Raw genomic sequence first — 23999 nt, 5'->3', positions numbered from 1 at the left:
AATACATGGGAATATGGAAGGCGCACCCTGGATCATAATCTGCGCATATGGATACATCTCCGTACAACATCAGTATTATTATGGGTCAGGGGTCATGTACTCTGGATATTGTGTGTTGTACAAAGTGTACAAAGTGTACAAAGTATTCTTTCTGTACATATTTTCCAGAGTGAGCCCACCGCTTGGCGCACCCGGTGCCACTCGAAATAATCGGCTCAGCCCCGAACGCCGCTAGCTGTGATAGTCACCGTTAGTCTGAACAAGCCTAGTAGGTTTTTGTCTTTGAAGATCGAAGTTTCAGGACCTAAAAATACTGTATGCTCGCGCATCTCTAGCTGATCCAAAACAACATGAAGTCAACAGGAATGTATAGTTTACTAAAGCGGACAATCTTCGATAAACAGCCCATGGCATAGCCACCTGCGTCATGACAGGGACAAAAAGGTACAGTTACAATACCATACGCTGTAGTAACTCCGAGCTTGGCAAGTTTCGCCCGACGGCCAATGGGATCGGATGGTTCCTGCCCTGAGATTGGCCCACCTGGAAGGTTTGACCGGCAAAAGAATTAACAGGGGGTTACTGTGACTATTGAATGTCTAGTAGGCTATCAAATAGGGCGCAAAATACAGTCTTTCAAGCAATTGATTGCTCATTAGTAGATAGTAGCTGAAGTATACATCTGTATGTTACATATAGATCTGAAAATAGTGAAAACATTCCCGGGATACGGTACGGTAAACAAACCCCGTCAAGTGGCAATTGGGCCAATCACGGGGCTGCATTCCTGAGGCCCCCGCTTACTAAGAAAGGACGCGCAAGCCCCTGTTGCTATTCCGGAACACTTTTGTCCCTTTTCCCCATTTCACTCCCAGGTTCACTATCCATCTAGATCCAAATCCATATTTCTTTAGACCTTCGTTTTTCGGATCCTCTTTATCTTTATATTCTCCCTCTTTTTTATCTTTCGTTCAACCTATCTCAGTTATACCCCCCTATACCCCATATCTCACCCCATATCTCACGCCTTATTTACGCCTACCCCCCCCCTACACACACGAGGACACTTATCTAGATCACCATGGCGACTCTCGCAGACCATCCTATGCAACCAGTGGCCAACTACGACCAGGATCTCGACTCATTCATCAACTTTGATCAACTCACCTACACATCTGATCCCTCTCGCTCCAAGGTTATGGTCAGCCAACCATCGGTCGCAAGTACAGAGTTCAGCGCCAGTGACGCCCGCAGTGCCAGCTTTGCCTCAAGTGGCCAGTCTCCTCTAGCATACCAGGCCCCAAGCCACCAATACGACGAACACAGACAACAGACTGGTCTCCCACCAGGTGCTTTGTCCATGTCTTACAGCCAGGTCCCGATGGGTTTCAACAACGGTCAAGTATTTCCCGTGAACGCTGAAGTGTATGCTGGTCATCACATGAAGCGCGAGGACGCACAATTTGACTTCAACACCGCACCGGGCCGGAACCCATCGGAGATGGAGATTGATCCCGAAACCATGAATCCTTCGCCATACTTCTACCCCGCAAACCCTGGCACCAAGAGCCAATATGTCGATCCCAACGCTCTCGGAGGCCATGAGCTGGCTCAGGCTGGTCCGTCCACACAAGTCGGTCGCATGTACCCTGGCATGCATCAGCAGCAGGCTGCGATGGCCAAGGCACAGCAACAAAAGCAAATTGAGATGGTCCGTCCTCAGATACAGCAGCGTCCGGATCAAGTGGGCCATGCTATTTCTCAGGTCCGCGGTCCCCGTAACCCCGACCCCGTCGTCGAGGAGCGTATCTCTCGTCTACTTCAACAGATGCGACAGAATGCCATGGCCAATGGCGAGGGCTCCCCCAGCCCTTCCAATGGTATGCCGCAGATGGCCAAGGCCCGGAAGGATGAGGCCGATATGGATGAAGACGAGCGTCTTCTCGCTAGCGAAGAGGGCAAAAAGCTCAGCAGCAAGGAGCGCCGCCAGTTGCGGAACAAGGTTTCCGCTCGCGCTTTCCGATCTCGCCGCAAGGGTATGACTATCTGAACACTCGAATACGTATGTGATGTTCTTTTTGCTAACACATCTCCAGAATACATTGGTCAGCTCGAAAGTGAGGTGGCCGCTAGAACCAACGAGGCGCACGAAATTCGCCTCCAGAACCGCGCTCTTTACGAAGAAAATGCCCGCCTGAACGACTTGGCCCGCATGCTCCTGGGATCTCCCCATTTCTCCAACTTCCTGAACGACATGGGTGACACCCTGCCCGCTCAACCTCAACAGCAATCTCAACAACCCCAGCAACAGCAACAAGTTCAGCAGGCTGCACCCAACATGCAGGCTATGCCTAAGGACTCGAACGCCAACCGTGGTCAAGAGTTCCAGATGCAGCAGAACCCCCAGCCCAACATGGTCATGGTTTCAAACCAGGGTATGGACCACTCCAGCATGGGCATGAACAACGCCGGCTGGAACTCAGGAATCGACATGAACTACGGTAACACTCCCGTATTTGCTGTCATGGAGGTTCCCGAGGGCCCGGCCCTCGATGTCGAAGCTCTGTCCGGAAAATCCTCTTCTTCCTTCAGCCTCCCCGAGAGCTCTAAGAATGAAGCTCCTGTTGTCGAGCGTTCTGCTAGCGACTCATTCAGCCAGTCTGACATTGGTGTTGTCAACCCTGATGTTGAGATTGATGAGTCCGATCCTGCCTTTGCTCTCTTTGTTGATTCTCCTGCGCCCGCTGCCGACCTCACATTCGAGGGTGTTTCGACCGAGAAGAATGCTCAGTTCCAACTCGTCATTGACAGCTCTGAAGTCAGCGATTCGGCCAAGAGAACCTTCAACGCCCTTTGCAACAGCATTGACGCTGCCTTCGAGCGTGTCTCAGCTGTTACGTCCCACCTTCAGTGATTCCCCATTAGCGTCCTGCCTTTTCGGCCTTCTTTTCTTTGTATATGTGAGCCCTATTCTCTTTCTCGCCATTGTCATTGCCTTGTGACTATACACCTACGGTGAAACCTCCTGCCATATTTTGCGAATCATGGGAGGGAGTTTTTATTTCCTTTGTCTGTCCTGGGGGAGTTTCAAGGCGCCTGTCTCTTACTATATCGTGTATCTCCCACGAGGGACCTTCTTGATGGAATTTTGGAGCTTACTTTACTGGCGTATCTAAAGAATTTGTGGAGTAAAAGCCCAACTCTTGATATTTACGGCCATATGATTGTCTTGTTTATTGCATAGCCTGTATACTTGTAGTAGTTTAGCCAAATAGAATGCGTGTCACTTTGTCAAAATGGTATGCGTTGGAAGTTCCAACCCGGTACATAACTAGAACATGTAAATTGAATATCAGGTACTTGTTTAATAGCACAAGTATTTCTTAAATGCGCATCTACACTTAAATCTAGCTGAGCTATCTGTTGTGCTATTTATTTGAAGAACAACTCCATGGCGGTCCAGATGGATTTTCTGCCCGGCCATGCGAAAAATTGACCGTCACTTTTTTCTCTAAACGTTGGAATCCACCAATTTCCTACTCCTTGACATCACTACACATGCGCGCCTTTTATCATAAATTTCTATTTCGATACCCCTCATTCTAGCCAAGTTGGCTTCCTCTTGCGTGCGCGGTGTCCTGTCAACCGCGACCACTCGCGCAGTCGCCTGGCGCGCATTCTCTCGAACCTCAATTTCGCCATTCACCCTACGATCGTATCGCAGCGCCAGAAGCCGTGACTCACCAAAACCCGGTGACTCAAAGCCGAGCTCCAGTAGCCCCATCCCTTTCCCTAAATCATTGGAGCAATTAGCGGAAAAAAAGAAATTGCAAGAGCAAGCCTTGCCGCTTCGGATCAGACAACCTGCAATCAAAGAGAACGCATACTTTCTTCAAGCCCCGGCCTTGAACAGACGACGGCCCGATAACGACGACTACTTGATTTGTGAACCATCCAAACTCGAACTCGTTCCATTGCCTATACCGGTAGAAGGAATTGCCCCGATGAAATTCTTCTACCAGGTCATCACGACCCCAACGGCCGATACCCCCGGCACGGCCGTTTGCCTCAACTTCCCAGACAAGCGATACTTCTTCGGCCAGGTATCAGAAGGCACACAGCGTGCATGCACAGAGCGCGGGATCAAGCTATCTCTTCTCACCGATGTCTTTGTCACTGGACGGACGGAATGGGCCAACACAGGCGGTTTGATTGGGATTGTTCTGACCCTTGCTGATACGGTGGCATCTTCCATGGCGGCTATTGAGGACGAACAAAGAAAGAAGGCTGCCCGCAGGGCGGAACGGGAGGCCGAAGAAAATACAAAATCTAAGCCCCGTGCACCCCAAAATGGTAGGACCCCTGCCCCTGCCCTTGTGGAGCGGGACGGCGAGACGGTCTCGCAGCGAGGTAACCTCACCATTCATGGTGCTGCAAATCTTACACATACACTGGCTACGTCTCGACGGTTTGTTTTCCGAAAGGGCATGCCGGTGTATTTGAAAGAATATGACTCGGAAACCCTCGCTAAGCAAATGCCTATCGGCGCCGAGGATCCCTTTGAGAAGCCATCATGGTCCGACAGTAACATCAAAGTCTGGGCTCTGCCTATTAAACCTCACCCATCGGCGCGTTCTCCAGTTACGCAGCCGTTGTCACAGAGTCCACGAAAGCGGAGCTTGGACGAGTTCCAGGAATCTGAACAGACCGGAGATCATATGGACCAACGTACTAAGAACTTGATGGTGACGCAGTCTATTGTGCAGGATATGTTTAACTCAACGTGGAAGATGGATGCCCTCCATGAAACCCCATTGGCTGAGGTCAAGATGCCGGCCGCCATATTCATTCGCAACCCAGAAACCAAGGACCTTGAACAATACAAAGGTCCGGTGCCGGGTGGCTCAGATGAGCTGCCAGACATCAAGGTGCTCGTTCGAAAGCCCTGGCCCGGTGCTACTATCGAGAGTCTCCCAACCACTTCTCCCTCGAAAGAGGCTGTCTGCTATATCGTGCGAAACCACGATATCCGCGGAAAGTTCGACCCGAAGAAGGCCCGAGAATTGAACGTTGAGAAGGGTTCTAAGTACGCGGCTTTGACGAAGGGCGAGAGCGTTCAATCCCTAGATGGCAAGACTATCACTCCAGATATGGTCTTGGGACAGACGCGAGCAGGAAAAGGCGTTGCCATCATGGAATTGCCATCGTCTGATTACGTCGAGGACCTGGTAAACCGGCCCGAATGGAAGTCACCAGCCGTGACGACCGAGTTGCAGGCCTTCATCTGGATTCTTGGACCAGGCGTGGCTGAGAATCCTAAATTCCAGGAATTCGTTGCCAGCATGTCCCACTGCAAGCACACCGTGTCGAGCACAGACCACTGCCCGAACTACCTGGCATTGACCTGCTCTGCTAGCTCGACTGTTCGCCTCGCCCGTCTGAAAAGCGATAGCTATGCGGTTCCTGTTCACGACAATGTGACCCTTCCCCAACCGGGCTCACCTAATGCCAATTCACAATCTGCAATTGCTGCTCGCCAGAATTCTCCACTGCAGCCTCTTGTACCCGGATTCATCATCAACATGGAGCCCAATTTCGGGTTCAACAGTGAGGATGTGATGACCCGCTTCAACCCAGCGAATGTATTGAATAGCATCCCGCGTTCTGTTACACAAAGAATGGAAGTCATTAGCAGCCGCGTGGCTAAACCTGCTTTCCAGAAAAAGTTGCACGAGCAACGGACACAATGGCCTGGAGCGGATGCAGAAATCATCGCCCTGGGTACTGGTTCTTCTGTTCCATCTAAATACCGAAATGTCTCTGCCACACTGCTAAAGGTGCCTGGATATGGCTACTATCTGCTTGACTGTGGTGAGAATACTCTTGGTCAACTGAAGCGAGTTTTCGAGCCCGAAGAACTTCGTGAAGTGCTTCAGAACCTGCGAATGATTTGGATCAGCCACTTGCACGCTGATCACCACCTAGGAACGGTCTCTGTGATCAAGGCCTGGCACGCAGAGAACTTCAAGGATGGATTTGGCTCGGCTGCTAGACGTGAAAACGACATAGCCAAGATCCTCCAGGAGAAACGGCTGGCACTTGTGTCTGATGATGCAATGATATCCTGGTTGGAAGAATACTCACAGGTCGAGAACTTCGGGTTCGACAAGTTGCTTACTCTTTCCGCGCATCCCGAAGTACAAGGTTCTAAAATCACCACCGAGTTCTCACACCAACTACCTAATCGTCATCGTCTTCATGTTGATTTCACGGACGAATCCTCCCCCATCACTCCTCTTCTCAAGTCTGCCACCGGCCTTGCAGACATACTCACTTGCCGTGTCAAACACTGCAAGGGTGCGCTCGCCGTCTCCCTTGTCTTCTCAAATGGATTCAAGGTTTCCTACTCCGGTGACTGCAGGCCATCAGATAAATTTGCCGCCATTGGACAGGGTTCGACCGTGCTTATCCATGAGGCCACCTTCCAACCCGACATGGTCGGATCGGCTAGGGCCAAACGGCACTCGACCTCCTCCGAGGCAATCGAAATTGGCCGCCGCATGCAAGCGCGCGCTGTCCTGCTCACTCATTTCAGCCAACGCTACCAGAAGATAGCGTTTGTAGAGAAGCAAAATCCAGGCAAATTCCCGAATAACCGGGATGCAGCTGCAAAGGAGCCCGCAGATGCGGATATCCCATTCGACGACCCCCAGGATGAATCAGCGGGCAACGACGCCCCAATGTCCGACGACATCAACATGACGACATCAAGCCAAAGGCTCGGCGTCTATACCGGCCCCGTCGCGGGAGCGATGGACTTCATGCGTATCAAGGTCGGGGACTTCGCCCTTGCGCAAGCATATGCGCCAGCGTTGGAGAAGCTGGTCGAGCTCTTGGAGCGAGCGGCGAACGAGGAATCCGAGCGCGTGAAACTGATGCGCCAGGAAGAGGAGAATGCCCGCAAGGCGAAGAATAATAAGAAGTTGGCTAAGCAAATGGCTACTGCTACGGCTGCGGCAGCTGCGGCTGCATTGACTGAGACTAGCGATGTCCCGGCGGTGCCCACTCGATCTGTCTGGAGTGCCAGTGAAAGCGAGGAGGGGTGGGAGACGAGTGACCACGAGGAATGTTGTTCCTAAATGTACTTTTATACCATGTCAAATATGCATAGCTTGGAAGAGTTTTCTTCTTTTCTTCACCTCGGAGATTACTAGTCCGAGGCGAGTACGCTTCGGCGAACTTGCCGAGATGCGGAGACCATATGTCGGGTCTTATATCCTTAGGAGCTTGCCAGCTTTTCCTAGCCTTCCCCATGTTTAGAGGCTGATGAATATAATTAGAATAAATCTCCGCACTTAATGCTTCTATTTTCTATTTAATAAATGCACAGAGTATAATTCAATGAACGTCAACATGGATGGCTTATCGGTATAGCCTACTCCAACAGCTGCTCCCTCACCGCCTTCATTGGGGGCCGTTTATTTCCTGACTTAAATTTATTTTATAGATTCTTAGATCTCTCTGGATATCTCTCTTCCACTTGATTCGAGATGACCACCCTCATTCCTCGTGAGCCTTATACTCAGGATGAGCTCGCTCGCCTGTACCCACCAGCCCTGAAGCTGCAGCTGGTGCAAGTGGTACGTGTTTTGGTCCCCACATTGACAAACATAGCTAACTACTACAGTTCCTCCGTCATGGTGAGATATACATTTACAATGTTACCCCTGAGAGCATTTCTAACCGATCCTAGGTGAACGGACACCTGTCTCGTCTCGATTCTCAAACGTATGCCGCAATTGACTACCCCAAATCCGCTCTCCGACGGTCTCCGCTAACACTTCCCAAAGACAGGCCTAAGCCCATGTATGCTAATTTCCTAATACCGATATCGGCGGAGTACATGCTGACAGTTACCCCGACAAGACTGGCCATATTGTGGTGTCGCAAGACGCATGGTGCAGATGGCATCGAGCAGCAAAGACCTCTCGGAATGGAATGGGTTCCAATGGCGCCGGAAAATGGAGTCATTCGGCAGAAATGACCAGTCGGTGATTACTGCAGGACCGGGAGGACCCGTCGAAGCCATGTGGTAAGTTCCTGGAGCTATGATCTGTATGTGGAGTAAAGCTAAATTGTCCGATCTGAAGCTTGCACGGCGAGCTCACAGACAAGGGCCGTGAAACGACATATGCGCTCGGACAACGGCTGCGTCGTTTATACGTGGACCAGCTCGGGTTTATGCCTCAGATCAAGGCCGATTCCGAGGATATGTATCTGCGCGCCACGCCGATCCCCCGTGCGCTGGAGTCGCTCCAAGAGGCCTTTTGGGGAATGTACCCGGCTAGCGCGCGCACGCTTGACTTCCCACCGCCAGTGATTGTGGCCCGTCAGGTCAATGAGGAGACACTCTTCCCGAACGAGGGGAATTGTAGGCGATTCCGACAGCTGTCACGGCTGTTTGCTGACCGCGCGGCTACACGATGTATGGGTTTATCAGTGGGATATGAAGATAAGGATCACGGCTAATGATTTGAATGCAGGGAACGACTCGGAACAAATGGCGTACTTGAACAGCCTTTGGTCAAAGTATATGCCCGAAGAATCGCCTAAGGTTGCTGTCGATGCCCACCCTCGTCTTTCCGGAATCATGGATACCATCAACGCAACCGATGCCCATGGCCCGGCCACTAAGCTCCCATCCGAGTTCTACGACAAGAAGGCTCGTGCCGTCGTGGACCGCATTGCGGTTGAGGAGTGGTTTGCTGGCTACGGCGAGAGCAGCGAATACCGCAAACTGGGAATTGGTGCTCTCATGGGTGATGTGGTTGACCGCATGGTCAGCACCGCTGTGGAAGGTGGCTGGCGCAGTGAGTCCGCTGCGTCCGGGTCAGGCAAGGCGGAAACTGGCAAGGCTATCAAGTTTGCTATGAGCGGCTGCCACGACACCACCTTGGCAGCCATCCTGTCCAGTATTGGCGGATTCCAAAATCAGTCATGGCCTCCATTCACTTCCTCTGTTGCAGTCGAGCTCTTCTCCCAAGCGCCCAGCTCCGATTCCATCGCTGGCATCGTGCTCGAGGAGTTCTCCAACCCACCCGTCGCAAACAAGAAGCCTGGTATCCTTTCCCAGTTGCTCGGTAAGTCCGCACCGAAGCTACCCACCCCCTCCGATACTGCACGCGCACCTCTCGAATCCCTCCCCGAAAGCGCTCGCGAGTCTCTCCAGAAGCACTATGTCCGTATTCGCTACAATGACCAGCCCGTCCTTATCCCCGGCTGTGCTGCTAAGCCTGAGAACCACTTGCCTGGCGATGAGACATTCTGCACTTTGGACGCCTTCAAGGCAATTGTCGATAAGTTCACACCAAAGGATTGGCAAAGCGAGTGCATGGTGGACCTTGGCGCAGGACTCCACGGTCCAGACGATCGTCATAAGGCCCCGGCCGGCTTCTAGACATTCTATAGACTGTAGTTGCTGTTGTGTTTGATTACAGATATAATATTTTCCCGTGTATCTTATACTGTTCAATATGTTTGTGATAGAAAGGAAGTAGAGAGCCAGAGGCACAACATATCAGCTACCATATCAGCTGCTCTTCGCCTTGGCCCCCTGATCAGCTCTGATTGCCTTCAGCTTCATCGCAGCAATCTTCATCAACATCCAGCGCGGTAAATACTCAAACGACAAGCCCTGCAACCAATGCCAGAAATAGGCCCATACAATCTCTTGCCCACACCCAACCCGATCCAAGCCAGCAGCCGCCAGCACTCTCGCCTCAGGGACAAACAAGCTACTCTTCACATCATACCCAGCAGTTTTGACCTCGGCAACCCGCAGCCCCATAACCTCAACCTCCTTCCCTTCAGCGGCGAACTCCGCGCGCAGCGACTTCGTAAAGGAATCCACAAATCCCTTCGTAGAGCTATAAGCACTGATATACGGCAATCCAAACGCCGCAACAGAAGAAACATTCATAACAAGACCTGGCGCATTCTCTTCCAGCTGTTCCGCCAGCACACGGGTAATCTGAATAGCGAAGGTCGCATTCCGCGAAACGGTCGCCTGCACATCCTCAAAGGTATACTCCTTAAGGAGCGTAGATGGTCTCATCTCACCACCGACATTATTAATAAGAACGGTCAACTTGCCAGGGTCACCCGGGGAACCGATCGCCGCATTACTGCTATGAATGATCTCGCGCACCTCCGCGTCAACATCGTCAATATCGGGAGTCAGATTCTGCGCATCGCGCACGAGAACAGCAACAGAGACTGCGGGGAACAGCGCCTGTAGTTCGCGGCGGCGACGGTCGAGTTTCTCCACGTTCCGGCCGTGTAGGATGACGTTGAAGCCGCGCGCGCAGAGCTCCTGACTGAAGCCAAACCCTATTCCGTCTGTGGCGCCGGTGACGAGGGCCCAGTTTGCTTTTGTGGAGTTGTAGCGTTTGCAGAGCGTGCTGGGGAGGAGGAAGTTTGTTGCTTGGCGGGTTAGGGAGAAGGCGGCTTTTCCTAGGGTGAAGAGGCCTAGGTAGGCTAGGGGTTTGGTGTAGATTCCCAGGTCGGTCATTTTGGAGAGGAGGAATAGAGATAATGAATGTTATTTTCCATTCTGTCGGTGTGACTCTCCTTTTATACGTTCTTCGACGTCAATTTCGCATTCTCAGATCGGCGATTTGGCTGTTATCGGCCCGCGCATTGAGCCGATCGCCGATTTCGATTTGGAGAAGGTTGGAGATCTGAGTGTGTTATATCTGAAGCATTAATTGATATTAAGAATCATATGGGGGAAGAACATTCAAGCTTTATACTGTCAATATCCTTTTATTTGGGCTAGTTAGAGATTCAAATATGTCGTTCTAGCTCTATCCTAGTTAGCTCGTTTAGCCCTACTCCGTACATCCACCATCGATAGTTCAAAACGAGCACTCAGCCCAGAAACCAGCAAAAGACCAATCACAGATGCCCTAATACTGTCTTTTCAAAACGAATCTCGTCAAATGGGGACCGTGAAAGTCAGCGGCGCCAGCCAGGTACCTTGCGGGCGATTTATGCTGGCCACTTAAAACACAGCAATTATCATCGCCATTTGAAATCATACGCTTCATTGGTTGAGAGATAGCTCCACTGGTATACTTCAACCTTGGAGGACATGTATTGACAATTGTACGACATCGAAAATGCAACCGACAGTGGGAGAGGGTGAGGAACTTGGAGACGGTGCCGTGGGAAAGGAGATGCTATATAATGTGATACCATAGAACTTCCAGAGACTCAGTTGATTTTTCCTTCTCTTTCTTCTTTCTTGCTTTGTATACATAGCCATAAAAGTCACTCACCTTCACGATGGTCATCAATTCTGGAACAGACTCGGTCTCCTACAATGTCCCAGCTCCGCTGGAGGAAAAGCCGAAGACACGGCAGATGCCCGTGACCTTGCTTTCGGGATTCCTGGTATGAAACAGCAGTTGTATGAACGTTGACTCATGTCCATGGACACTGACATCCATGTGTAGGGAAGCGGCAAGACGACACTCCTCAAACACATCCTCAAGTCTCCTGACCATGGGTTAAGGATCGCTGTCATCGTCAACGACATGAGCCAGTGAGTTCCACATCGAACGAAGAATATAGGATGCAAGCTAATTGCTTCGTTCCATTAGGCTGAACATCGACGCTACCCTCATCCAAAACCACAAAGTCTCACAAACCACCGAGAAGCTTATTCGACTTCAAAACGGATGCATCTGTTGCACTCTGCGGGGAGACTTGCTGGCTGAACTGGCAGCTCTGACCAAGCGAAATGAGGTTGACTATGTCATCATTGAGTCGACTGGTATTAGCGAGCCTATGCAAGTGGCTGAGACTTTCACGTCGGAGTTTAGCTCGGCCATGTTGGAAGCTGAAGATCAGATTGCGAATGATGATGAGGAAGCAAGAAAGATCCTGGATGAAATGTATTGTTTCTTCACCACATCTCCGCTTATGATGGGCTTGCTGACATGTTTTGACAACATAGTGTGAACCTAGGTGGCTTGCACACAATGGCTCGGTTAGACACTACCGTCACTGTTATTGATGCCTTCAACTTGCTTTCCAGCTTCGACACAGCAGAGTTCCTATCTGACCGCTATGGGAGGGAAGAGATTGTCCCCGAGGATGAGCGCACTATATCTGATCTGATGGTGGATCAAATTGAGTTCGCCGATGTGTTGATTCTCAATAAGGTCGAGACAGTTGACCAAGCAACCCGCGATAAGCTCATGCATTTGCTCAAGCTGCTGAACCCAGTCGCAAAGATCCTCGAGTCAAACTACTCCCAAATAGATGTCCGGGAAATTATCAACACAAACAAATTTGATTTCGTCCGTGCTGCTTCTGGTCCTGGGTGGCTGCAGAGTCTGCACGAAATGACGATACAGACAACAGGCAATGGTGAGCGGTTGGCACCAAAGCCAGAGACCTTGGAGTAAGTTTGTCAGTTCTTTATTCATGAATCATTTACTGATCGATTACAGGTACGGTATCAACAACTTCGTCTACACTGCCCGTCGACCCTTCCATTCACGCCGCCTCTTTGCTCTTCTTCATGACAAGTTCATCATTCTCCAGAACAATGAAGTCGAAGAAGAAGAAGGCGACGAGGAAGACGGGGAGGAAGACGAAGAAGAAGAGGAAGAAGATGCAATGGATACAGACTCCGACTCCGGGTCAGTGGAAGACTTTGACCAGCCTGATCCAGCGGTCATTATGAGCAATAAGCGTAACCACCCGGCCTTTGGTCCAGTTCTCCGCTCCAAGGGCTTCTTCTGGCTCACAACCAGACCCTGGCAATTTGGAGAATGGAGCCAAGCAGGTGGTATGCTGACTCTTGGATGCGGTGGGCCTTGGTTTGCTGAACTCCCCGATGAGGCTTGGCCAGAAGACAAGGATGTGCGGGAATCCATCCAAAATGATTTCCAAGGTGCCTGGGGCGACCGTCGCCAGGAAATAGTGTTCATTGGTGAAGGTATTGACACTGGCAAGATCACTGCTCTGCTGGATGAGTGTCTTCTAGATGATAAAGATATGAAGAAGTGGGAGAAGGTGATGAAGAACAAGAAAATGAGCAGAGACGAGAAAACAGATAAGTTAGCAAAGATGTGGGAAGATGGTTGGGAGGAATGGCCTGCATTTGAGGTCGAGGAAGAGGAAGAGGAAGAAGAAGAGCAGGAGCCGGAGCAGGGCAAGCATCGTATCAGCGAGTATCTGGGTCAGAAAAAAGGGACTAAACATGCTCATGGACACAACCACCGGATGGTTGCCGCATGATGTCGAGGTTGATGATTGTTGATGATAAAAAAAGTGATTTCTGTTCAATTCTATCAATGTATTTAAGCATAAAATATCATGTCGAAGAAGCCCATCATTTTTAGCCTTGACCAAGCGTAATAAATGAGGTTAGAGGCGTGTACTCTGTACCTTTCTTTGACAGTTATGAAGTTGATTGTGGCATGTGGCAGAATAGTAAAGGCGGTCTGTGACAGATTAGAACTGATAAGATAGAAGCTCAGAGATAACGATCCGTCTTGAATGTCGGTTCTGCTCTTCCTCTTCCCCCATCTCTTCCTTAACACAATCTCATGAGTACTCCTTTGAATCAATTCAAGCCTTACATTTTCCAAAATAAACTCTTTTAGCTCCCCTACCGCGCTGGTTTGAGTGTTGCACGTCGGTGCCAGATCGCGCTACGCCTTGCCTCGGAGCTCCGAGCTACTCCAACCCCCGCACTCCTCAAACGGCATAACGGTTACTCGACGATTGCTCCAGCCGACCCTCCCGCCGTGAATTGAATTTCCCAACCTTGGGAAGATGATACAGGTCTGACTGCAGATATCCGACTCCGTACCACCATCCCAGTCAATAACTGGGATCCTTGCGGCATTCCCAGGCGAGATTCGCACATGCAGATGTCAACAGTCGGTCTTTGCCTTAAATTGAGCTCGACTAGTCCCTTTTACCATTCTTCTTTGTGATCACGGAGGAGATTTGACCTTGTGTTGGTCTAATTATCCCTGCACAATACAAATAAATTGCGCCGTAAGTACACCCAATCAATTCTGAATGCATATCCCAGATTCTAACATACCATATCCAGATATCTGTCTTCAATGGAGGTAAGAAACTCTTTCCCCCAAAGCACATCCCCTCGCACCATATTCCCTATAATACATCGAACCCCGGCTAGGTCATCCGGCGAAGCTCGGCTAGTTACCGCGTCCCGCTGCATCCATGCACGGGCCGTTGTGAGACAGCTGCTTGGTCCCGGACCCTTGGGCTATTTCCGGAAGAATCACTAGAGACCTGTCTAGGCGGCCAAATGTGCCCTGAAAAAGGCAAGGCACGGATTTCCAAATTTGGAGCGTCTGTCACGGTTCCTGTTATAATGGGCCCGTTGCAAGATAGTCCCATTTTGTCTCCGTCCTCAGCCTCGGGCTTTTCCTTGTTATTCCAAGGATACTAGCCTGGTTGGGTTCGCTGACTGCCCAATGCCCTTTTCCTTTCCAACATGTGATGCGTTGATTTATTCCACCCTGCCCCTAATCATGAATCTCCCGTCCCTATAACCATAAGCTTTCTCTTGCTTCCCCATTCTCCCAAAATGTATACCCCTTTTGTTTGATTAAATGTCCGACTCACCGGCAGCCCGCGTGAGCCGGCCTCATGGTCCTTTTATAGGACGTGAGCTCAATTTTTGGAAGCGACGGCGTGAAATTCCATTGCCCAAGACTGAAGCTGAGCTAAGCCTTCTGGATATTTTACAGGGAAGCAGACAAGTGGCTGCGCCAACTCAGGCCAAATCGGCCTCTGTGCCTAATACCAAAGGCCCTGATGTTAAACCTCGTCTTCTTCTAATGGGACTCCGACGGCAAGTCTTCTCTGCTAGCCCTCGCACAACTGAGATACTAACTGTGTACTAGGAGTGGTAAGTCATCTATTGCTAGTGTGGTATTCCATAAGATGCCGCCAAATGAGACACTCTTCTTGGAGTCGACTACCCGGATTCAGAAGGACTCGATCCAGTAAGTTCGAAAGAATAGACGTGCTTGATGCGCTTTCCGCTGACCTGGAGTTTGCAGCTCTTTCATGGACTTCCAAGTCTGGGATTTCCCAGGTCAGCTCGAATACTTTGAGTCCGCTTTTGACCTCGAAGATATCTTCGGCAGTCTGGGCGCCCTGGTTTGGGTGATCGACGCACAAGATGACTACCTGGACTCAGTGGCACGGCTCAACCGAACCATATTGACCGTTCAGCAGTTCTATCCCGGGATCAACATCGAGGTCTTCATACACAAGGTCGATGGACTGTCAGACGAGTACCGCACCGACACGTTCCAGGACATTGTGCAGCGCATCTCCGATGAGCTCAGTGACGCTGGATACGAGAATGCGCCCGTGCACTACTACCTGACCTCTATCTACGATTACTCAGTCTTCGAAGCCTTCAGCAAAGTGATCCAGAAGCTGATCCCCAACTTATCTACACTTGAGAACCTCATCAACACCCTCGCCAACAATTGTGGGTTTGAAAAGACATACCTCTTCGATGTTCTGAGTAAGATTTATATCGCCTCCGACACTCGACCTGTTGACATGGCTTGCTATGAGATGTGCTCTGATTATATTGACGTGATTGTCGACATCTCAGAGTTGTACTCTTGGGATCACCCAGTTCGTAAACGATTGGGCGACCAGATCCAAGAAGCAGAAAGCCATGTGGTGTTGCATGATCAGACTATGATCCATTTGATGGAGATGAACAAGTATGTCTCTCAAAGTGTATCTTTATTGTCTATACTGACTTGATTCTACAGATACCTCTGTCTAGTCTCGGTGATTCGCAATCCCGAAGCCAAGGACAAGCGAGGTCTGATTGACATGAACTGCCGTACTTTCCAAGACGCTCTGAACGAAGTCTTCTCGCGTAGCTGGGAAGAAGGGTCTACGGCCCAAGAAGGGGAATCTGCAGCTGTAAGCAAATGACGGGAAATAAATCGAGGCAAACTTGACGTTCGAACCAAAAAGCTCGGTGTAATTCTCGGTTGCGTGATGAATTCAAGCCTCTTGTATCTTTAGCGACGAATGCAGCTTGCGAAATAAAACATATTCGATCAAAATCAAACCAAATCCTGTAAATGTGAAGTTGTGGATAAGTCGAAGTCCACTCGGAGCTGGGCACTTGCCTCGGGTTTTGTCAGCCAAGCCCTCCACCTGTGCAACTCCAATGACAACAATCCAAATGGTCATTGTCTGATCTTACAACTCAACTCAAATTCAGGAGAGATGACAGAACTCCGCCAGCGACCAACAGCCACGTCAAAGTCCAGCAATGGACCCGACAAAGAGCCGACCTCCGGACAGCACTCCATAAACGACGAAGCCAGCCAAGACCACGGCATAAGCCTGCTAGACATACTCCGCGTGATTGTGACCCTACTCGTCGCCTGCGGTGGTCTCTCATATTATGTGACTTCCTCCGAGTCCGTGCTGTGGGGGTACAGGCCATGGTATACACGGTGGCCGGTGGTGAAGCAGTGGGTGGTACGCGAATCCCGGTCCTTGGTTTACAAAAAAATGAAAAGGTCATGTTGATTCAAGCTAACACATCCATTTCTACAATAAAGCAAGGCCCCGTTATCCTGACACCAAGCCAACTATCCCTCTACAACGGCACGGACACCAGTCTCCCCCTGTACGTCGCGGTGAACGGGACCGTCTTCGACGTCTCGGAAAATCGCATGATCTACGGACCCGGTGGGAGCTACAACTTCTTTGCGGGGCGGGACGCAACGCGAGCTTTTGTCACGGGCTGCTTTAAGGAAGATCTTACGAACGACTTGCGCGGTGTCGAGATTATGTTCATGCCGGTTGAGGATGTCGAGAATGAGGCTGTGACTTCTGCACAGAGGAAAATCCGTCGTGAGAAGGAGTTACGGGCTGCTAGAGCGCGGGTTGAGGAGACTGTCAAGCGGTGGACTGGATTCTTTGCGAATCATGCAAAGTATTTTGAGGCTGGGAGGGTGGTTGAGGATGGAGGTGTTGATGAAGAGCCGTTGCCGCTGTGTGAGAGCGCGCAGCAGCAGCGACCGAAGAGGAGTGCGATGGTGGAAGAGTCGTAGGATTACTGTTTTTGCTGGGTCGGTGTAGATAGTGCAAATTGTAGGTGGTAGAGGCCGAGAGAAGTCTACGGAATATGACGCATGTCCTTTTCATGAAGTTTTGTAGATTTTTTGATTCAGTTCGCACTACTGACGTATATCAGGAGTGCGAATGTTCCACACCCTTCAAGAGTCAGACGTTAATCCACTATGCATCATGCCCAGCCGGGCTTCCCAAGGTAAATGATATCATTCGTAGCAAGGAAAAGAAAACCGCGAGAAAAGACGAGAGACGAGACGTTTACTCGGCGGTGACGGCACGGGCTATTGAAGAAGGTTATCAGCATTGGAATTTCGAAGGATAAGGGGTGTTGAATAACGTACTGTAGATGCTCAGGCTGGAGTGACCAACGACCTTCTTGATCTGGCCGTTAGCCTCAAGGTCGGCGAGAGCCTGGCGGGCAAGGCTGCCGTTGATCTTGAGACGATCGACAAGGGTGGCGACAGTGATCAGACGGTAGGACTGGACATCCTTCTGAAGCTTGTCGTTGGTGGCCTTGTCGAGAACGACGGCGTGCTGGGCCTTGTCCTTGACTGTAGGGCGAAAGACATGTCAGTAAATGTTGCTTCTTGGTGCTATTGCGTATCCCCAGCTCGTCCAACGATTTCGTTCGTGTCTTGTGGGAACTCGGCCGAAATCGTCACGATCGCATGGTTGGTGATTGCGTACCCTTGCCCTTGGACCACTTCTTCTTTTGCTTCTTGCCTCCTGTTGCTGCGGGCGCCTGTTCGTCACATTTCGATTAGTATTCTGTCTTCCGAGTTGTATATTGGGATGCTGGGGAACTCACCATTTTGTCGGATGAGGTGGATGTTCAAAGGAAGAGGGCGACGTCCAGAAGCCGCTCAAGTGCGAAAAGGCAGTGGGGTGTGACTGAGGTGAGCCCTAAGCCCTTGATCGGTTAGTGTGCATGTTTTCATTGGCTGACGTGCTTGATTACATAATGTGGCTGGATAACCAGTTCCTGCCTGAGGTGTCTCTTGTACCAACCGCATATCATTTTGGGTGCAACTAGACTCTAGAGAAGAGACAAGAGTGTCTAGGAACAAAGGAAAGAAAAAGAGTTTGTCTGATTTCAAATTGTCCTCCTTTTCAACATCAAAATCAACAATAATGCATGACAACTTCGGTCTTTGAAGTCATCGTGCATAACTATACATCAAACACCGCAACCTCGAAGCTAACTAATAAATAAAGCCTGAAACCCCTTCTTGAAAAGCTTCTGTCGGTGCTCACATAGGCCGTCTTTGCTCAAACCCTGGAGAAATTCATAAATATCAAAAAATTCGTCTTCATCTTCTCCATCCATGTCCGCTTCAATACCACCATGGCCCGCGTCCTCTGTCTCATTCGGTGAACTGTGATCGCCCGTCAAATGCTCTTTGGAAGAACCCGAGTTTCCGCTGTCTTTGTTGTTGCTATTCTTATCCACTCGCTTCATGACTTCGAGAAGGATCTTTTCGGTAATGCCTAAGCTAAACATCGGGTCTCCCGTCGCCATCATCAAATGTTGAAAGAGAACGGAATTTCGGGTCACTTTGGCATTCTCGCTTTCTGGTCGCAGATCTGCGATACATTGCGCATAGACATTTTGATAGAACTTCAGTGTGTCCGGTGAGTCTTCCCAAACATTTTCCTCGTCATGAATCCCCTGTTCCATCTCTTCACTCCATATATATACGCTCGGGTCCCAGTCGCGCATCAGCCATAGTGGATACGACTCATTCCCTATACTCGGCGAACTGGTATGCGCGCCGTGCCAATCGAGGATTGCCCGCACAGAACCATCTTCCGAGACAAGGAAGTTGAAAATATTGGGGTTTGGATGTGACAAAACGAATGATTTCCCACCATTTGGCTCTGGAGTCCAGTCGACAAACATCCGAAGAAGCTTCTGCAACCCCTTTCGATGCTCAACCTCCTCGTTCCCCCATCTGTCCAGACGAGAAGTACAACCCTCTCTGAGGCCCGAGAATGGGTCGTTGTTCACGGGTACAACACCTATAAGGCAATCTTCGTCGTCAAATCGCAGGGGCCTATCTTCGTTGAAAGTGTATTTTCCAAGCTGGATATACGCTGCAGCAATATCCCGCAGACAGCGTGTACGCCGAGCCTGTACAACTTCTTTCGGAGATTCCCGGTCATGCCAGACTTCGTCCAAAGGCCGAGCGTCGATGAACTCCATGAGAATGAAGGGAACTTTGAGCTTGTTTGAGCATGTAATGTTGTATGAAATGACCTCGGGGATTGGTATGGTTGTCTCGCGCCGCAGCATGATCATCGTCAATGCTTCCGAGCGAAGGGTCTCGGCATCGTCTTTGTCAAATTGATCAGGGGTTCCGATAGCTGGGACTTTGAGAATCCAGCTAACTCCGTCGGCAAACTTCACCCTATAGCAAATGTGCTCCCCTATGAAAGTAGGAGACTTAACCTCAACGTTAGGAATTTTCTTCTTATCGTTTGAAAGAGTCTTCGCGCGAATCGTTGTCACGTATTCACGAATACGCTTCGCTTTCACTCTTTCCAATACTGCTTCGAATGGATCAATGTCGATGGAATCCGAATCATCATCATCCCCTTCATCAGAATCTTCATTTTCACACCGTCGCTTCAGTGTGATATGATCCACGATTGATGATGAGAACGAAACAACTGCCTTGGCGATTCCCCGAATGCGTTTGGAAAGCCGTGAAAGATGATCCATAATCACCGCTGTTAGACGCTGTCAGGAAATTCTCCGTAGATGTAGATTATAGCGTCAAAAAATAAAAGTAGCTTTATTTGGAATTGGTGGCGGATTAATGTCGAAGTCGAGTGATGCGAAATATGCTGAGTGAAGCCAGGTATTATGAGGGACTTGCTTGTCGAATATGATTCTTTTTACATGCCACATACCATTGATGTAGAAGCAAGAGTTGAATGCCAATAATGAGTCTGGTGAAAGGTATTGGTGGTTTTTGTTTTCAATGAACGTGTTCCAATAATAGATTGGGAATTGCTTCATTGACAACAAGAATAGCAGCATCAAAGCCCGCAATTTCTGAACAGAGTCGTTTCATGTAGCGAGGCCATTCTCTTCAACTCATACTTCCTTTCGAGAATTCTTTGTATTCAAATATTGCGCAGGTATATATCCAAGGATTCGGATTCCTTTGTTCACACCTGCTTATCCTTACCTAGTGCTTCTCTAGCTGTGCCTCTTTATCCCTTGATCATCATATCTGCTTTTATAATTTCTATAACTTTCTTTCAGACTTTTAATAGTCCAAGCCACGCAGGATGATGTGGCTCCTACGTCGAATCCTCTGATCGATACGTTCAACTCATAGCTAAATGACGCAGCCTATATGATGGTATCTTAATTTAGAGCATGAGATGGTATTGGACTATAAATGAACTACCTCTAGTCAACATTCAAACAACAAAATGAATAATTGAAACTGCAAATTCGGGCTCGTGGCCCAAACCGCTTTCCATGCCCTCAATCTTTCGTCATCAAATATGGCATAACCCCAGCGCCATACAGATTTAGGCGCACAATCGACATCAATAGCTTCTTCAAACGTTTGTCCCAGTGTCAGGTAGTACATGCACCTGTTTCCATCCGAGGTTAGGTTGCTCGATAGAGGGCAAAGTCGACCAAAGCTGCTCATAATGAACTGCATGCTGATCTGCAGGACAAAGAAAAGGAACCATCATATCTTCCGTCACATACATGTTATGGAAGGAGCTAAGCAGGTCTTTCATTCCATTGGAAATCATCATATCACGCTGAACCGACCCTTTTCGATTTTCTCTCTTGGGAAAGGGTACATACAATATCGCATTCTGGAGGTCGTACAAAACAGGTGTTGCCGCCACCATACGCTTTCCCCTACCCGGTGCGGCTATGTTTCCCGAAGAACAGGTTCGGAACGAGGTTGTCATTATGCGATACCTTCATGATGCGACTTCAATCCCGGTGCCATTCATTCTCCACTGCGGTTCTAAGAAAGAGTCTCCCTTGGAGTTGGGCCCTTTCATTACCATGGAATATGTCGAACATGACACGAATATGTACGACCTTCTCAATATCCCAAATTACCCACCTGAGAAAAGGGGAAGGCTTAACCCCGATATCAATGAGGACACTCTTCAAGCATTATACGGGGAGCTAGCTGGCATTCTGTTGCAACTTTCAAAAGTAGACTTCCCTCGGATCGGATCATTGAGTCGGGTTGACGACTTTACATGGGAAGTGGCGAGCCTTCCTTTATCAATGAATTCAAACGAACTCGTTAGACCAGGGTCCCTACCTCAGTCAGAATTACCAAGCTACGAGACAATATTTACCTCAGCATCTTCGTACTTCGAAGCCCTGGCGGAACTTCACATTGCCAATCTCATCCATCAAAGAAACGACGTAATCGAGTCTGCAGATGATCGTCGACGCAAGTTCATTGGCAGATACCTCTTCCGCAAGCTAGCCCGCGAGGGTAAGCTCACCAAGCGATGGGTAGCATTCGATACAGGCCTGTTCAAAATATGGTGTGATGATTTCCGACCAACAAATGTTCTTGTCAACAATGACTCTAAAGTGACCGTCGTCGTGGATTGGGAGTTCACGTACGCGCCGCCTTGGTGGCTTCTTATTGAAACACCGGAGTACTGGCCTCAAGGTCTTGAGGACTGAACAAACGTGTTCGATCGCCGGCTCCAGACATTTTTGAAGGTGATGATCGATCGTGAGAACGCTACGGCTACGAAAGAAGAAGATCGACTCTCGGTCCAATGCGAGAAAGTTGGGAGAGTGGTGACTTTTGGATTGCATATGCCGCGAGGACCACCCGTGCCATCGATGTGATATATTGGGAAAAGATTGATCAGCGCTTCTTTGGACCGGCGGACAATGTCGAGGATGCGTGGAGGCAGAGACTTGATCTCTTAAGTGACACGGAGAAAGACGAGATAGAACTACTTGTAGCAAAAAAGGTTAAAGAGATGGAAAGCAAAGTTCTGGCTTGGGATCCAGATGAGTATACGCTGTCCCATATAGACATCGCGAAGGAGAAGGAGGGAGAGAAAGATATCTCCAAGTCAGAGGACAACAAGGTTGAAGTTCAGGCCATTGAAATAAGGCCAAGTGACCTTGACGTTGAGCAGATAGCTGAGAAATTGGAAGAACTCTCAGCATAGTGATTATGATAATTAGTATCTTAGTAAATAGGGGAGTTTGGAGTTTGGTGCTTTGAATAGTTTAAAGGACTCTCATCTGTCTCTCAGCAATACAGAAATTACGATCTTTTTCAGGCTATATCATAGTTCCCTCCTCTCCCACTCCTTTGGTTTCTCTCTTTGGCTCAATTTGGTCTGTATCTAGAGCTGATCTTTGACTGAGCATCAGACTTCTTCTGAGCACATGTCCTTTCCGAACCTAGTACGAGGGTTTTTACGGAATACTTAATCATCGGTTTAAAATCCGTCGCCTGGCGTATCTAATTCAAAGAACTCATAATTGCTTCTCCTGTCCTTTCTGTTTCTCTAGGGGTGACTCTGGTATCACTGGTAGGTTGACACGATCCCGAAGAAAGCCCAAAATATCTTCAATCTCGTCCTCAACACGGTACCAATGCCCTAGCCCTTGATATTCCTTCCATGTCACATCCATTCCTAGACTATCTGACAGCATACGAGACATCTTTTCACCAAAACGCGCAGAGACTTTAGGATCTTGTGCGCCGTGGCCCAGAAAGACAGGAGTGTGGAGGTGACACAAACTTGTTGAATCACCGTCTTCCGATGACTGAGTATTGTTTGGAATCATAGGAAGAGCAAGGATGTCACGAACGTGGTTGATAGCCTGGATGACCAACGGAGCTTCTTCCTCGTCCTCCTCGAATGGATTGAAGTCACCACACAGTGGGCTGTCTTCCTTGAGCCCCTTGAAGGGATTGGAGTCATCGTGTACCGGGCTGCTCTCGTCCAATGGATTGTCGCTGAAGTCTTGTTCGGAATATACATCTGCTTCTAACTCTTCATCACTTTCACATTCCTCGGATGAGTCGTCTTCCGATTGCATCTCCTGATAATTGTCTTCCGCCAATACTAGGTTGATGTCGGATCGGATAATCTCGCATAGTTGCTGCTCAAATGGCAGCCATCCACTCATCCCAATAAATGCCCCGAGTGTATTTCCTTCACTAGTGTCGGGCCAGCCACCTAAAAGCGCGAAGATACCCGCAGCACAGCCTTGACTCAGCCCCCATAGGATAATCTTTGAATGATTCGCCTCGCCTAAAATCCGTACCTCTTCGGTGACTAAGCCGCGAATGAACTCAGCAGTCTGAGAGAGCCCATCCACCTGAAGGTCGGTTCTTTGTCCAGGGTCTTCAAGGGAGTAGTTATCGTACCACTGATGAATTGGGATCTTCTTGAGTATAGTTGACCGCCGCTTGCGGGCAGTGGGAAAGACAAATTTTACTGTAGGAAGTCGGCCTTGTAGGTTTGCCGACACAAGGAGCTCACGACCAAAACGCTCAGCGTTACTGCCTCTTCCATGAAGCGAGATGATAGTATGTGTGTGCTCTCCACTCAGTGGCTGGACAACCAATGGGGTGGGATACGGTTTTCTAGACATTAAGCTTATATTGACAAGGAGAAATATGGAAGACCACACGGCGCTCAATAGTTATGTATTCAATTAACAAGGGGAGGTCCAAGCCCTGGTGGGCCCGGGCGGTGGGGATTTAATACCTGAATTACCATTACGCGAAGAACACTAAGCACGGTCCGCCGGCTCTCTGTGGCCCTAGCGGCTATTT

The 23999-nt window shown here is 49.5% G+C and overlaps 10 protein-coding genes across 10 annotated transcripts; 6 read left to right on the top strand and 4 right to left on the bottom strand.

The window, feature by feature from the left end:
- Positions 1-1081: 1081 nt before the first annotated feature.
- LCP9604111_1298 (transcriptional regulator family: bZIP) lies at positions 1082-7139 on the top strand (the record flags this gene model as incomplete). Its single annotated transcript, XM_039076705.1, has 3 exons — positions 1082-2036; positions 2097-2898; positions 3860-7139. 3 exons carry the CDS (start codon positions 1082-1084, stop codon positions 7137-7139), a joined length of 5037 nt encoding a protein of 1678 aa, XP_038933846.1.
- A 411-nt stretch (positions 7140-7550) lies between these two features.
- On the top strand, positions 7551-9457 carry LCP9604111_1297 (putative acid phosphatase; the record flags this gene model as incomplete). The annotated part of the gene is made up of 7 exons (XM_039076694.1): positions 7551-7640; positions 7688-7700; positions 7754-7788; positions 7851-7866; positions 7927-8092; positions 8151-8485; positions 8544-9457. The coding sequence occupies 7 exons, from the start codon at positions 7551-7553 to the stop codon at positions 9455-9457; spliced, it is 1569 nt and encodes a 522-aa protein (XP_038933845.1).
- A 132-nt stretch (positions 9458-9589) lies between these two features.
- On the bottom strand, positions 9590-10570 carry LCP9604111_1296 (putative short chain dehydrogenase/reductase; the record flags this gene model as incomplete). The annotated part of the gene is made up of 1 exon (XM_039076683.1): positions 9590-10570. The coding sequence occupies one exon, from the start codon at positions 10568-10570 to the stop codon at positions 9590-9592; it is 981 nt and encodes a 326-aa protein (XP_038933844.1).
- Positions 10571-11346: 776 nt separating this feature from the next.
- LCP9604111_1295 (uncharacterized protein) lies at positions 11347-13311 on the top strand (the record flags this gene model as incomplete). The annotated part of the gene is made up of 5 exons (XM_039076672.1): positions 11347-11454; positions 11517-11605; positions 11664-11957; positions 12020-12469; positions 12519-13311. 5 exons carry the CDS (start codon positions 11347-11349, stop codon positions 13309-13311), a joined length of 1734 nt encoding a protein of 577 aa, XP_038933843.1.
- Positions 13312-14666: 1355 nt separating this feature from the next.
- LCP9604111_1294 (GTR/RAG family Ras-related GTP-binding protein) lies at positions 14667-16023 on the top strand (the record flags this gene model as incomplete). The annotated part of the gene is made up of 4 exons (XM_039076661.1): positions 14667-14908; positions 14961-15062; positions 15120-15803; positions 15855-16023. 4 exons carry the CDS (start codon positions 14667-14669, stop codon positions 16021-16023), a joined length of 1197 nt encoding a protein of 398 aa, XP_038933842.1.
- A 300-nt stretch (positions 16024-16323) lies between these two features.
- On the top strand, positions 16324-17159 carry LCP9604111_1293 (putative heme/steroid binding domain protein; the record flags this gene model as incomplete). Its single annotated transcript, XM_039076650.1, has 2 exons — positions 16324-16581; positions 16665-17159. 2 exons carry the CDS (start codon positions 16324-16326, stop codon positions 17157-17159), a joined length of 753 nt encoding a protein of 250 aa, XP_038933841.1.
- A 280-nt stretch (positions 17160-17439) lies between these two features.
- On the bottom strand, positions 17440-17992 carry LCP9604111_1291 (40S ribosomal protein eS25; the record flags this gene model as incomplete). The annotated part of the gene is made up of 4 exons (XM_039076638.1): positions 17440-17462; positions 17523-17732; positions 17869-17923; positions 17990-17992. The coding sequence occupies 4 exons, from the start codon at positions 17990-17992 to the stop codon at positions 17440-17442; spliced, it is 291 nt and encodes a 96-aa protein (XP_038933839.1).
- A 387-nt stretch (positions 17993-18379) lies between these two features.
- LCP9604111_1290 (phosphotransferase family protein) lies at positions 18380-19903 on the bottom strand (the record flags this gene model as incomplete). The annotated part of the gene is made up of 1 exon (XM_039076627.1): positions 18380-19903. The coding sequence occupies one exon, from the start codon at positions 19901-19903 to the stop codon at positions 18380-18382; it is 1524 nt and encodes a 507-aa protein (XP_038933838.1).
- Positions 19904-21088: 1185 nt separating this feature from the next.
- LCP9604111_1289 (phosphotransferase family protein) lies at positions 21089-21871 on the top strand (the record flags this gene model as incomplete). The annotated part of the gene is made up of 1 exon (XM_039076616.1): positions 21089-21871. One exon carries the CDS (start codon positions 21089-21091, stop codon positions 21869-21871), a length of 783 nt encoding a protein of 260 aa, XP_038933837.1.
- An 816-nt stretch (positions 21872-22687) lies between these two features.
- On the bottom strand, positions 22688-23815 carry LCP9604111_1288 (alpha/beta hydrolase; the record flags this gene model as incomplete). Its single annotated transcript, XM_039076605.1, has 1 exon — positions 22688-23815. One exon carries the CDS (start codon positions 23813-23815, stop codon positions 22688-22690), a length of 1128 nt encoding a protein of 375 aa, XP_038933836.1.
- Positions 23816-23999: the final 184 nt, after the last annotated feature.

Source organism: Penicillium roqueforti (genome assembly GCF_015533775.1).
Source record: "Penicillium roqueforti strain LCP96 04111 chromosome Unknown scaffold_01, whole genome shotgun sequence".
In the NCBI taxonomy this organism is placed as follows: Eukaryota; Fungi; Ascomycota; class Eurotiomycetes; order Eurotiales; family Aspergillaceae; genus Penicillium; species Penicillium roqueforti.
The sequence above is the reverse complement of the archived record's forward strand: the minus strand, read 5'-3'. Positions and strand labels throughout refer to the sequence as shown.